Raw genomic sequence first — 15,340 nt, forward strand, 5'->3', positions numbered from 1 at the left:
ACCTCATTGTAGGAAACAATGCAGTAACATTCCTCGGTACATTACTAGCATGGGTGAGGCAACCCAGAACAATATTGTTAGATGCAATATTAAATGTTCTGAGATGAACCAATGTAATAACATTACAATAAACATTGCACAGTGCAATAAACACTGCAATCTTGCTTGTCTAGATGAAATAAAATACTATCAATAGAATAATTGTACTCTTTAAATGAACAATCTTAAAACCCTAAACTTCAACATCCAATGTGTCTAAGGAACTGATGCGCTACAATCAAATAAGATTCATACATTATGGCAGAGCTAGTGAATGAAGAAAATGTTGTGATATAGGTTTATGTGTATTATTGACATGGGTACAGTGAAAACCTTTGTTTTGCATGCTGTCCAAACAGATAAGATATGCCATACATGAATACAATCAAGTCATACTCAAGTAGAATGGACGGATTAAAGGGGAAGATACAGAGTGCAGAATATAGTTCTTAGCATTTGTAGCGCATCAGTTCCAGAGACAAAGTCCAATGTCCTCAATGGGGTAGAGGTGAATCGGGCAGCACCCTAGCTTATGGAAGGACCGCTCAGAATCCTGATAACAGAGGGGCAGAAGCTGTTCCTGAGTCTGGAGCCGTGTGCTTTCAAGCTTCTGTACCTTCTGCTGGACGGGAGTGGGGAGAGGAAGGAATGATCGGGGTGGGACAAGTCTTTGATTAAGCCTTTGATTGGCGACATTTTCAAGCTTAGTCTGTCAAATATGTACAGGGATTCTTCTTTCACTGAATTTGCCATAATGTGTGAAACTTATTTGGTACAAAATAGCAACATTGTTACATGCAATGTAGCAAACAAAATATAACATAAGTACCACGAGATCTGGTCCAAAACAACATGCAACATTTCTTTATACATTGGCAACTACTGTAAGTCAGGCAGTATCCATGGAGAGAGAGAGAGAGACAGAGAGAGACAGAGAGAGAGAGAGAGAGAGAGAGAGAGAGAGAGGTTAGTCCAGTCACTCTCTCCACAGATGCTGACTAACTCCTGGAAATCTGCTCATATATTCAGTCTTTTATAAAATGTACACAAAACTCTTTCGACAATTCATCGAGAATCCTTGGTGTAAAAGAAATGTTGACTATAGAGACCTGGCCACTGATTCAACCCCCAAAATAAAAAATAACTCTTTATGATGCTTGAATTAATACATCATCTATTTCTGACCAGATTCAGGGGCAGTTTCTTCCCAGCTGTTATCAGGCAACTGAAGCATCCTACCACCAACTAGAGAGCAGACCTGAACTACTATCTACCTCATTGGAGACCCTCAGACTATCTTTGATTGGATTTTACGGGCTTGATCTTGCACTAAATGTTATTCCATTTTTCGCGTATCTGTACACTGTGGATGGCTCGATTATAATCATATCTTTCCACTGCCTATTTGGCACACAACAAAAGCTTTTCCCTGTACCTCGGTACACATCACAATAAACTGAGCTAATCTACACTAAAGATAGACACGAAATACTGGAGTCACTCAGCGGGACAGGCAGCATCTCTGGAAAGAAGGAATGGATGATGTTTCAGGTTGAGACCTTTCTTCAGACACAACTAATCTAAACTAAAGTGCCCACTAATAAAGCTGTGTGTTCCCATGACCTTTTGTCTCACACGTCACATTGAAAAAGGCATTGAGATAATGATTCTTGCTGTATTGTGTATGTAAAAGGTGCAGCCACAATGACTGGAGGCCAGGCACCCACAGATATCCAGAAGAAGCTCTCCAAATTACACAGGTCCACCATACACTGTCATATGAGGAAAGATTGAAAAGACTAGGCTTGTATTCACTGGAGTTTAGAAGGATGAGGGGGATCTTATAGAAACATATACAATTATAAAAGGACCGGACAAGCTAGATGCAGAAAAAATGTTCCCAATGTTGGGTGAGTCCACAACCAGGGGCCACAGTCTTAGATTAAAGGGGAGGCCATTTAGGACCGAGGTGAGAAAAAACTTTTTCACCCAAAGAGTTGTGAATTTGTGGAATTCCCTGCCACAGTGGAGGCCAAATCACTGGATGGATTTAAGAGAGAGTTAGATCGAGCTCTAGGGACTGGTGGAATCAAGGGATATGGGGAGAAAGCAGGCATGGGTTATTGATTGGGGACGATCAGCCATGATTGGCGGTGCTGGCTCGAAGGGCTGAATGGCCTCCTCCTGCTCCTATTTTCTATGTTTTCTATGTTTCCATCATGTAGCCTGCTTTACTTGTGAATTTAACGGAATAAAGTTGCAGTCTTTGCACAGTTACTTTTCAATTAAAACCCACCACAAATATTTACACGTCAATTTCAAACTAATAATTTTTTCCACTCTCACACTTCATCAAATGCTTCTTACCTTTTCTCTCCATCCATTGTGCATTGGATTCTTCCCTGCCAATTACTGTTTCCTTTCCCACTCCTACTTTGTTAATTTCACAATCATTCAAATTGATTAGTTGAGGAGCTACTAAGTTGCTAGTCCCCATTCATCCAGCTCCTAAAGCCTAACGACCCAAGATTTCAGCAGGTTTTCTACATAAAAAAATTATCCTCCTACTGCATGGGGAAGATAGACTAACTCCAGTTATAGCTAGATAAAGGTTCAAAGGTTGATTTATGATAAAGATAACATGCGTTTGTGCAAATTCTAGTCCATTGCAGCAACACTGCTGGATAAAGTATTGCAACAAAGTCAGAGGCAAAATGGCAGCAGAGATAGGTAGAGAGTTTTTACATCAACTCAATCAAAATATCCACAAAATATTGAAAGATTAACACAAAAAGCTGGAGTAACTCAGCGGGTCAGACAGCATCTCTGGAGAAAAGGAATAGGTGACATTTTGCGTTGAGACCCTTTTTAAGAAGTTACTCCAGGTTTTTGTGTCTTCAGTCCAAACCAGCATCTGCAGTTCCTTCCTGCACATACAAACTACCAATACTGTTGGCAACAAAGTACAACTTTGCCAGACAATTGCATATCTAGATATGTTAGTAAACTGCTAATAATATTTTCACACAGACAGATAATAAGGCAACAGTTACAAACTAATTCAGCGCAGATTTATTAAATACAATTTAGTGAAATCATTATAAAAGTCTCATCATTAGATAAAATATAGCAACATTATTTACTACTTTATAACATTGTTAGTATTGATACAATATATTAAGTGATAAAAACAAACAGGGATAAAAAGCAACATAGATGAAATATTGCAACATCTTTGGCTAGAAAACTGCATCAATTTAACAACTATGTTTCAAAATTGAAACTATTGTCTACTTTGATCATTTAAAGCATAGTATATATATATATATATTTATAATACTGCACCTCTTAGAAGAAAATTAAAGCAAGATTGTTAGGCAAAATATGGCAATATTGCAACAACATTTGGCTATATTGGGAACCTACTTCATGCAGCATTAGCAACAATAGCATGCACAATATTGCAACACTTTTAAATCCACTATTCAAACAAGGATTGATATAATTGATTAATATTTTCAGGTACTATGAAACACAAACAGAAAATGCTGCAAATACTCAGCAGGTCAGGCAGCATCTATGGAAAGAGAAACTGCTCTAATGTTTTAGGTTGAAGATTGTCAGAAATAACATTATTTCAGATGTCCACGCTTGTTTTTAAATTTTTAACTAGCATTAGCATTAATATTTCAAGTGTTGGGTTAAAGATAGCAATGATGACATACATAACTCCAACATGTTCAAAAATACAGTAGCATTAATTGTTACTATATATAGCAAGTCTGTTAAATATAATGTAACAAGACTATGAAGTAAATATAGCAAAGAAAGAATAGCAAATCTACTAGATACAATTTTACACTGTTGAATATATTAATATTATATATGATGCCATAAACATTCGTTGTTCATAACATTGCAAAACTATAATTTTGCAAAACTGAACAGCAATTTGGAAAATATGCGGGTTACAATAAATTTAATCAAATCAATAAAGATGTGTTGTCCTTAGGTGCAAACTAGCAACAATGTTAAATATAAGGCAAGTGTTCGTTATGATGTGACTGTATTCGATACAACACTGTTAGATAAAATAAGCAACTCCACAAATTGTAACATAGCAACCTTGTAATATAAAATACAGCAATGTTGTTCCAACAATATATTGTGATCATTAGAAGATGGAATACTGTTAGAGATAATAAAGCAACACTGTCATGGATAACATTAACAACATTGTTGCTTACAAAATGGCAACACTATTAAATGGCAACATTGTTAGATACAATACATCTTTTTGATGCAATATTCCAACAGTAATTGACACAAAATTGCAAAACAAAGCCAGATTACATGATAAAAAATATTTAGCAAACAAAACAGTTGCATGATTACGATGTTATAGAATTATAGAATTACAAACTTTGTAACAATTGCAATACAATTATATACAATGTAGTAACATTGTCAGAGAGAATATATCAACTATTAGATTCTGTTAGATTCGCTTACTAGGAATGCAAGTATACAACTAACAATATCACAAAATTTGTACATTTTAAACAATGAATAATGTAAAATTGTAATATAGTAGGGTAGCATAATTAGATAGAATGTAATAATCTTGTTTGACACAATGATAAAGCAACTACTTTGTAACCCTGTTAGCTACAATATGACAAAAATGAGAGTTCCAATTTTGCAACACTAATGATTAATAATTAACAAGTCTAGGCAGCAGACAATAACACAAACATTAACCCAATTTATTAAAAGTTGATACACTGTTGAATATAAATTATGAAGCTATTTGAGACAAATTACTAAACCTATTGGAATATTATCAGGAACAGTGTAGTTGCAGATTTAGAAATAACTTGGTAGAATAAGCAACGTTTTCAAAGTTGAAATAGCAACATTTTAGTTAGCTTGCCATACTTTCTTTTTAGAAAGTTGTAACATTGTTTTATTGTAATATTGTTCAAATATGCAGGACAATTATAACAAGATCTGCAATACTATTTGAAATAAGATCAAACAAAAAGATGACTGCATTGTTAACATTTTTTTTAACAACAGCATTTTTTTTGCAAAATAAAGCCTGCTACATATGAAAAGCCCAACACTCATGAGTGCATGTACACAAAAAATGCTGGAGAAACTCCAGCATCTGCAGTTCCTTCGAGTTTCTCCAGCATTTTTGTGTACCTTCGATTTTCCAGCATCTGCAGTTCCTTCTTGAACACTCATGAGTGCAAGTTGACCCTGGATACTAGACTGCTAAAGTACTAGACAACAGTACCACACGACACTCTGTATCAGAGACTCAACAAACTCACATGTTACGCGTTTCAAATTTGAAACAATCAAGATGAAAACCAAGACATAAACAGCACAGCTGTACAGCTGTTACACCCATTGTAAATTGATGGATCTATACTAGTCTAAAATTATAATCTTTTCGATGTTATACATTTGTTATAGAGTATAATTTAGATTATAATTTTACCCTTCTGCTCTGTAACAAATTCAATCCTCAATTTGGATTATTTCCTTAAAACCATTCCAGTGTTGTTGTTGCACTTTGGGTAAGTGTATAATCAAGATGTTGTGGTGATGCTTAAGAATGGAATCTTTGCCTATTCTTTACCCTATTTGTTACCACCAATCTGGGTCAGATACTGTGTTCAAGAAGGAACTGCAGATGCTGGAAGATCGAAGGTACACAAAAATGCTGGAGAAACTCAGCGGGTGCAGCAGCACTCCATAGATGCTGCTGCACCCGCTGAGTTTCTCCAGCATTTTTGTGTGCCTTGGGTCAGATACTGCATGAGTTCAATACAAACGACAATGCAGCATCATAATGGTACGGCTACTAACTTCGTTTTTTTTCCTTCAAAAGAAAGAGCAAAGCTCCCTCCCACCTCCTTCTCACCAATATCCAGAATCTCAGCTTCAGGAAGCAATTCTCCACAGTTTACTAGTATCTAAAGGTCTTTCTAATGACACTTCATCCCCACTGAAAAACGGTGTTAAGACTCTAACTTGAGTAACATTCTTTGTAATCCAAATGTTTTTTAAGCCAATAAAACCAAGCTGGATTTAAATCGGGATCCAACAGATGACTGGGGGAACCTATAGATATATTGTGGCATTTGTCTGCTCTTTGTGAGGGACTTCATGGGGATAACTAAGGCATTTTAATGAATGAAACAGGAGAAAAAGAGGGAATTGTACAGTTGAAATACGTATACTTCCAGCCACAGAAACTAGGAATAACCAACTCATTTTATACAATAAAATGAAACAATTATTTCTATAGTTGGGTTACTGAGATCTGACTTAGAAAATAAAATCTAACAGCTTTAAAATGAACAAAAGATGTAGAATACAACTCATTCTATACAATAAAATAAAACAATTCTTTCTGCAGTTGGGTTTCTGAGACCTGATTTAGAAAATCAAGCCTAGCAGCTTTAACATGAACAAAGTAAGTAGTCATCCACGTTCATTCTATCTATGGCATTTTCTTTATTGATACACAATATTCTTGTGTACATTAGATCGAAAAAAACACTTACATTAAGAACAATTTTACAGTCCCAAAAATGTTTCAATGAAGAGCCAATGAATTATGATTTGAATGCATTGTATTTATTTTTTAAATAATTTTATTATTTTAACTATTAGGAACATTGTTCGATTTTAAAAATGCTTCAGTAATGTCACCAGAACATCAATATAACACACTGATGGACAATGGGTGTTTTAAGCTGTGTCTATATCTAATTAAACTGTGACAAAGGCACCTCACTGGAACATGAGAATTTGTACATTTTTGAATGTGCGTTGTGACTTGCTTGACTCCATTAAGCAAGTTGGTACTGGGGTAAAATAATACTCGGTTCAGGGACATTTCTGAGACTGGTTTAGATGAGATCAACTTGTGGTAATAACCTAGCAAGATGAATGTTGGGTAGGTTTATGCAATGCATTGGTAGTCATTAATTGCTTTAAAATGTCATTCAAATTATAGCTTTAAATACACTGCATCAGCTTTTAAGTCAAGAAAATGCCAACCTGGGTGGAAAATTGATAGAATTTCAGAACATGATTCCTCAAATAACATGTAGGATCCCATGTATTCATTTAAAGGTAATTGCCTTTGTTACACACTATAAACCAGTGATTAGTTAACTGAACCCTACCTATTATATTAACTTAAGCATGTCTGAAGGAGGGTCCCAAACTAAAATCTTACATATTCCTGTCCACTAAAGATGCTGCCTGACCTGCTGAGTTACACCAGCACTTCATGTGTTTTTATATATTAATTTAAGTGTTGTATTGGGACAGTCAGACTTTCTCTCCTGCATATTCATTTCAGTGATGCATAAAATAAAACCCTCAGAGCCATACATCCACCTCTACAGTGTTCTTGTGGTCTCAAGTCTTAAAGGGATTGCTGGCTGACTGAAACCAATCCCTTTAACTAGAACTAATTCAGCCTCGGAACAAACACAGGCATGCATTTGAAGAGTTAGTGAGCGGCAAGGAATGTCCATCCCATTGGTAAACACCCAAACTTCTGTGAGGATCATGAAGCCACAAGATGAACAAACCATTCAGCTCACCTCCGCTCTATCTGTGCCGATTATCTTAGCATTTTCTCTCCCCTATTAGCTCTGTGATATTTCAAAAGAGCCTCCAGCAAGTTCTATGCGAATGAAGGAGGGTTACCTTGCAGTTGCTGAGACTGGTTTGCTAAATAAACCATGCCATTAATTTTGGCAAATTTAGGCTGGAAGTGCCCTTAAAAGTGAGGAATTGTGTCAAGAGTGAACTAGGTAGTTGTAGCAACCCTACCCTCCCTCAGCAAGCAAGCTACCTGGCCCTCTTCAATTATCAATGCATTTTCAACATTGCTATAAAACCTCTCCTGCTTTCTCTCCTGCTTCGCCCAACCCCCCACCAAAGTAGCAGAACACTCAAATGACTTGACAAAATGTCTTCCGCTGCCCAACCCCCTATCCCCTCACCTCCTTTTACAACAGTTCAAAGGGTATTCTTTATGAACAGTCAGCACACTGACCTCTGCTAATGTTTTTTTGGCTCTGTAATAAGGACGGAAACAAAACTTGCATCTTTCTCGTGGCAATTGTGCGGCCTGGAGAATTTAACCAAACCCACCAGCTTTCCCCCCCCCCTCCCCAGAACCCCCACCTGAATGATTCACTGCTTCAATTAGACTTTATGACATTCCTGACACCACCTCTTGACCCCGCTTGCACCATGAGCATATAGATTAGGAATGCTCTACTTATTCAACTTAAAAGGCTTGAGGGTGAGGGGGGTTGCATTTGGAGAGAAACTCCAAATTACAATGTGAATGGGGGGCGGGGGAGGCAGGGTGGTAAAAGACACACACATGCAGGAAAAAAAGAGGAAAACTGCAAAATCTCCAGATTCGAACCGTTCTTTTTTTCATTACATTTCACCCTTTCGGGAATGCATAACATTATTAATTTTCTGCAGGTTTTGAGTGAAAGAGAGAGGAGGTTTCAGCTGCACAGCTCTGGAATCCATTTAGCAGAGTAGGGTATGTGCTTCCAGTCTGGGTCAAAGGTCATGCTTTGCTCAATAATGACCTATGCAGAAAAGGGAAGAGGCTTCTGCCACCATTTTGTGCCGCAAGTTCGCAGATTTTGCTTTAGATTGTAGATCTTGCCTAATTTCCATCTCGTCTGCATGGTGGCATATTTCACAAAAATCAGTCAAATAATCATTCCCACCTCCTGACCAAACAAAAATAGAACAAGTTTGCATCACATTGCACCAAAATACCTATGGAAGACACACTCCATTCATAAAGTCAGAAACTACTACAGCTTGTTAAACTTGCTTTCTAGTGACATACAACTCTTCCCACTGTGCATGGAATGCACAAAATATCCTAGCACCATAAAATGACTTGAAAAAGAAGATTTCTGCAAAATTCCTAAAAGTGTGACAGACTTTTTTCCCTCTTAATTTATTTGAATAGTCTGTGGACATACAGAACCCCAATGTTACAAAATGATGGATTAGATGATTTTAAAAAAAAATACATTGTTATTTTTGAGATTGGTGATTTACATCAATGCTTTCCCTCCCCAATGTTCCCATAAGGTTCTCATTCCTAGTTCAATTATCCATTGATACTGGGTTTAGTGGGGTCTCTTCCTCTCCCCCCTCCCCCGCTCCTCTCTCCAAATAAAAATAATTTAACCCATGCAATCATGGCAGTAAATTTACCCCCCAGGAGAACTCTACAGCTAAATTTCACCCTCTTTTAGAAACTATCCATACACACTCATCCTTCCTGCTAGAGATCCTGGTTACCAGTTGTAAGTGAGAATCCTAATCATTTTTTTTTCTTTTCACTAACGCCGAAATTGAGGCCATTTGTGCAGGCAACCCCTCCCCCAGCACAATCCACCCCTCCCCCCCCCCCCCCCCCTCGACAATACCCTGTCTGAGATCAGCTAACTGAGCATAGACCACGAGTAGAATCTGGATCCTTTCTGCTCTGTACTTTTCAACTACAATTAATTAAGATTTTTTTTTTTTTAAACGACATATTTTGCAGATTGATCGTGGTTTGAAAATCTGTGAAATATTAATTTCTGTTTCTCTTTGTGTTAATTGTTATTCGTCTTGGAACCTTAAAACAGCTATTTTTAATGCAATTGTCTTAATCATAATCTAAAATGCCACAGCAACCAGATAGTCAGAAACAACAACAACAACCTCCACCATAAAATGGAAGGACCAATTCCTTATATTTTCATCTACAAAATTCATAAAATAATTTCTTCTCTTGATATCAATTCTCGGACATGTTCCTTGAACCCTCCTTGGGCTACCTTTCAAGACAACTAGAACAAAAATTCCTTCGTAACAATTTGCTTTAAGCATTCCAACAATGACAAACATTTAAGGATCTACTATCTGTATCAACTGCGCATTACTTAATAAGATATTTATGTTATTTCTCCTTCGTAAAGGATACCAGCCTATTTTTGCCACTTAGACCAAATTTAGCAAGATTTCTACAAGCTGTATTGTCAACTAAAAAGCTTTTAAAATAGTTTTAGGAAACATTTTTAAATGTAACATTTTCAGGTTGATTCCATCGAGCGTTTATTTTCAACATTACTTGAAGTTTTTAATTCCTCGTGTCTCAATTCCATATTTTACTCTTTTCTATTATTCATTTTTTTCAGGCATGTTAGATTAAAGAGACACAGATCATGGGGTGAACAGGATTTTTTTTGGGGGGGAGGGGGGGAAAATGATGATGAGCAGATTCATGTTTCACACAATCCTCGACATTAACTCATCACATCCCATGCCAGAGCTGCTGGAATTCCTGGATATTTCCGGAATTTTGTGACGTGTGTGATGTTGCATTTTGGTTTCATCCGGGACATTAATTCTCTTTTCAGAAGCTAAACGGTCTTATGGCTACTTTGGATAATTCAGCCTATATTTAAAATTCCCACCATTTTAAGCTTTATCACCTTGAGATGTCCTTTCAAAAAAGAACATTTATTCAAGCATTTTATGACAAGTATTTGAATTATATTTTATAGGCAAATGAGATTTGATTTATATTACTATCAGAATTAAGTAGTGGATATTTATCTATTTGAAGGTGCTGGATATGTCAAAGATAGCTAATCATTGCTTTAACATTTTAAATCCATTGAACGTTTCATTTGCCCTGTTATAATATATAATGTTAAAATAATGGCGTTGTTACACATCTTACACATTTACTGAACAAAATTGTCGTAAATTCAACTCAACCTATAAGTGTTTTTGTCACATTATGTACAAATAGTTCACTAAGACCAAATTAAATCATTCTGTCTAATTTCCAATCAAAACTGAGAATGTTAAGTATCTAAAACATAACTTCAGCTCGATTAATGCCAAAATATGTCTTCCATTAGGTTAGAAACCTATTTCAGCAGATTTGATAACATTAAGCTATCGGTCAGAAAGAGAAATAGACTTAAGGATATAAACAATGCTAAGCTCCTCTCTCAAAAACATTTTTATTAGCTACAAGATGACATTAGCTTTTTTTTAAAGACTTCTGGACAAACACAAATTTACTAAATTTTCTCTCATGTTCTAAAATCAGGATTTGACCAATGTTCGGCATCAGAGTAAAGATGAATGATACACAGAGCCTAGGAGGATATCATTTTAATTTCAACTTTTATACATCGACCAGGATGGATCTATTTCCAACTTCTCAGTGTTTTCAAAATATTTCCAAAATAAAACCCAATTCCAACCCCACGTGTAACTTTCCTGCTCAGGCAACATTTTAGATCTTTGTAATTTCAGGGCAAAATATCTGTTCAAAGTTTCTAAATTCTGTTTCTTAATGAAGAATAGAAGTGGTATATAGAGATTTTAAAGGCAAAACGGTTTCATTTGATACATTGAAACAAACCACAATGTCGTAAACAAACAAGAGCCACAGAACTGGAATGCAAGAAATACTATTTTTTATCTATAACTTAGTCACCAAAAATAAAAACATTCTGTTTTCGGTTTGCCTTATCGACTTTGTGTTTACTTATTATCCTGAGACTGATCGCTGAGGACAGCCATCCACAAGAAAGATGGCGAATTACATGTTTAAATTGACGGTCACACGTTTCCATTCATCTCTGTGAATATGGCAATTAATTTTAACTTTGCTACGACGAGTATTTTTTAACTAGTTTTCAAAACTTTCAAACTCTAGTTACAACTTTATTGTAAATGCCTCGCAAATAAACAATGATACGTTTTTTAAGGTTTAGAGACGTGAAAGCTTTGTGCTTTGCAATTGATATTAGTTACAAAACACAAACCAATCTAGTTAAAACACCAAGCTGGCCGTGGAGAACAACAACTTGCTTTCTCCGCTCCAACAAATGCAATGGATAATCACATGGACTGAATTGATATTTTTAAAAGAGTATTGTTCTGAAACCAGCGTTTGAACTTGTTTTTTTGTTGCCATTTCCAGGTCGACATTTTTCGACACTTTACGGTCTCGTTTACCAGATTATCGATAAATGCTATTTTTTTTTTAAATGACAGACACACACCAAATGGTTCGAGGTGGGATCAAACATTAATTGTAACACCTCTATCATCAACTCGGCCAAGACTCCAGAGTGACACTTTAGGAAGTTAAAAGTTTAGATTACACATTGTTTCTGGGTGAGAGTTAAATTTCATTCATGATACCGAGGACATCGCGTTTTGAAAGGACGGTGCATGAAATAAAATAACTTTTTTTCCGTTAAAACGACTTCACACAAAGCAAGGTGGGGGTGGGGGTGGGGTGGCAACGCATTCGCGAAGTACTAATGCGGAGAAGAATGTTTATACCGTGGCTTGCTAGTTCCACGATGGGCAGAGAAGGCTGTGAACGCTGATAGTGTTTTAAAGAGTTCTCCCAACTCATTTCCACCGCCGTTCAGCGCCACAGAGTTCCCGTAATCGGATTTGCGTCAAATGGGGTTTGAAGCCAGGGCAGGGGTTTAATCTTTAGAGCGTGTTGTGTTCGGGTGCTTTGCGCGGAGAGGGGTCATGTATCCGCCCTTTCCCCCCCACGCACAACTAGTGAGCTTTTTTTTGGTGGGGGGGGGGGGGGGGAGCATTGAAACCAGACAGAGAACTTTAAACCGAACAACAACAAAAAAACAAGCACACAAACACGAGAAATATCTGCTCAGGACCGGCCGGCTCTGTTTCCCCCCCCCTCACTATTCCACCACTCGCCTTTATCCCAAATGATCATTGTTACAACAATCGCACATGGAGGAAACAATTAATTTAAAATATAAATCACTCTGCGGTGAAACGTCCGCGAACATGTTTTGAAATAACCTCCACAACTTTGAAAGTCTTCTGTGTGGTTTAAAATAGAATAAAAACGCACGCTGATGTACACACACACACACACACACACACACACACACACACACGCGCGCATTTAGCAGTCAAGTCTCATAAACAAATCACCAAATTAATACGTGCAACTCTTCAAAACATCTCCGACTAAGGAAGTAAACAAATTGACGCTACCTCTGTCTCTTAGGCACCGAATGCTCCACTTCAATGTGTTTCCCGTGAAGTTCTACTTTACCTGTAAGTAAATTATTTATTTTATTATATTTAATTCAATTAAATTATGTTCACTCGCCTTCAACTCTGCGCCCACACTGAGTGAGTGTGTGGGTGTGTGTGTGTGTGTGTGGGGAGGGGGGGGGGGGGTTAAACGGTGGGGAGAAATGGGGGAGAGGGGAGAGTTGTTTTGTTTTGTCCTATTATGTTTATTAAGATGTTCAAGAAGGAACTGCAGATGCTGGAAAATCGAAGGTAAACAAAAAATGCTGGAGAAACTCAGCGGGTGCAGCAGCATCTGTGGAGCGAGGGAAATAGGCAACGTTTCGGGCCGAAACCCTTCTTCAGACTTTAAGTTTATTAAGATTATGTGCCAGCGAGCGGAGGATGATTTTCAAATCATTGTGTTTCATTTTTTTTAGACAGGGAAGTTTACTGATCGACTCCACGGTCGCGATGATTGCAATCACACATCACACACGGATGTAAACATGTATCATATGTGGTTGTTGCATTTTTTGTAAAATGGTTTTGAATGGTGGGTGTGTGGAAATGTGCACGCGTTAGCATGTTCACAGCGGGCATTGGGCGCTCTCTGTACACTCAGTCGCCCATCGTTGGCCCAGTGTTGGATTTCAAGATTCATACCGGGAGGTGGAGAGGAGGAGCGGGGAGGGGAGGGAAGGGAGGGGGAGGTGGCGGTTCGTGGCCGCGTGTTGAGGCAAATGGAACAACCTTGGTTGATAGTTCGCACCCACTGCTGTTGAACGGACTAAGATACACGGGCGGGGATGGGGGGTTGGGGGCTTTGGAACTGCGGACGTGGTTTATATAACAGCGGAGCCCGCAAACGATGGCGCACCGTTCGGCGGAAGGGAAGTCCCAAGTCCGGCCATTCTTCCCAAGAGACAGCAGCGCGCAAAGGCGGGCACGGCCCGCCACACGGGCTGGGACCCGACCCTCACCCCCCCTCTCTCCCCACCACCACCCCCGCCAACCGCGATCTCCACCCAAAAGTGCCGATTGGAAAATTGATCCCTTCTTTAATGCTCAAAACGCCGCGTGTGTTGGTTGGAATTCACTAAGAACCTGCAAACCATCAAGAAATGCAAAGGGCCACTACCTCTCCCCCTCGCGAATAGAGGGAGGGGGAGGGGGGTGGGGGGGGGGGGGGGGAGAGACATAAAGTGTGGATCTTTATATTAATTACAGATCTATATAAAATCATTATCACGCGCTTTAGAGGCGCCAGCACCACGAACGGGCTTGTCAGAAAGATAAAAGCCATTGCAACTGCATGGATCCTCCCTTTGCCTGAACGAAGCGCTGGGAGCTCGGCCATTTGTAGCGAACACGGGCTACCAAGGGCTCAGCAATCTCAACTCTTCCTTTCACGCTCGATATTGGTTGAAATCGCTTACCGGATAAGGTGTCGATCGCTTTCATAGCCCAGTTCTCGTCCGGACAGTCAACGAAGGCATAGCCGGTTTTGAGCAGGAATTGGCCAGTGAAAGGAATCTTCCATTCCTTGAAGATACTTTCTAACTCCGGGACGGTGACACTTTCGCTTAGGTTCCCGATATAAAGCTTGTTCATTCTGTTTTTTTCTCTCCCCCCTTCTTCAGGGTTTTTTTTTTTTTTTAAAGGGAGGCGTTAAAACAAAAAAACAAAAAATTTTTTACAAACAGCACCTTCAATAACCAGCCCTCTGCCGAAAGGAAACCACCAATAATATTAATGCAAAATAACGATGTCAAAAAGATCTCGGTTTGTAGCGGAGGGGAGGGGAGGGGGGGGGAATAAAAGACCGGAAAAAAAAGTGTTATCCGGAACTCCGGACTTGTGGAACGGTATGGCGGGCTGTGGTGAGCTCTCGTCTCCCCTCCACCCACCCCCACCTCCCCCCCCCACCCCCACCCCCACCCCCCTCCTCCCCTCCCCAAACCCGTGGAGTCCGCCTGAAATGTCACAGGACGTTGGAGGAAGCGCCGCCTCCAAATAAAATCGACCTTAAAAAATGACTCAAATATTTGCCAGCGAGATCCACGTGGTTTTACGCGGACGGCCCCTCACGTGTAAGTATCGCGTCAATTTCACACACACACACACCCCTCCCTCAGCC

At 38.8% G+C, this 15,340-nt stretch overlaps 1 protein-coding gene across 2 annotated transcripts in view; it reads right to left on the reverse strand.

The window, feature by feature from the left end:
* igf2bp1 (insulin like growth factor 2 mRNA binding protein 1) overlaps positions 1 to 15,121 on the reverse strand; it is an 80,423-nt gene extending 65,302 nt beyond the window's left edge. For both annotated transcript variants that reach the window (XM_033034931.1, XM_033034930.1), the window contains exons 1-2: positions 14,640 to 15,121; positions 13,180 to 13,240 (exon numbers count right to left, since the gene is read on the reverse strand). In XM_033034931.1, coding sequence (XP_032890822.1) covers positions 13,180 to 13,240; positions 14,640 to 14,814 — 236 coding nt within the window. In that variant the 5' untranslated portion in view covers positions 14,815 to 15,121. The remainder of the gene's footprint in view (positions 1 to 13,179; positions 13,241 to 14,639) is intronic.
* Between the last annotated feature and the right edge of the window lie 219 nt (positions 15,122 to 15,340).

Source organism: Amblyraja radiata, chromosome 16 (genome assembly GCF_010909765.2).
Source record: "Amblyraja radiata isolate CabotCenter1 chromosome 16, sAmbRad1.1.pri, whole genome shotgun sequence".
In the NCBI taxonomy this organism is placed as follows: domain Eukaryota; kingdom Metazoa; phylum Chordata; class Chondrichthyes; order Rajiformes; family Rajidae; genus Amblyraja; species Amblyraja radiata.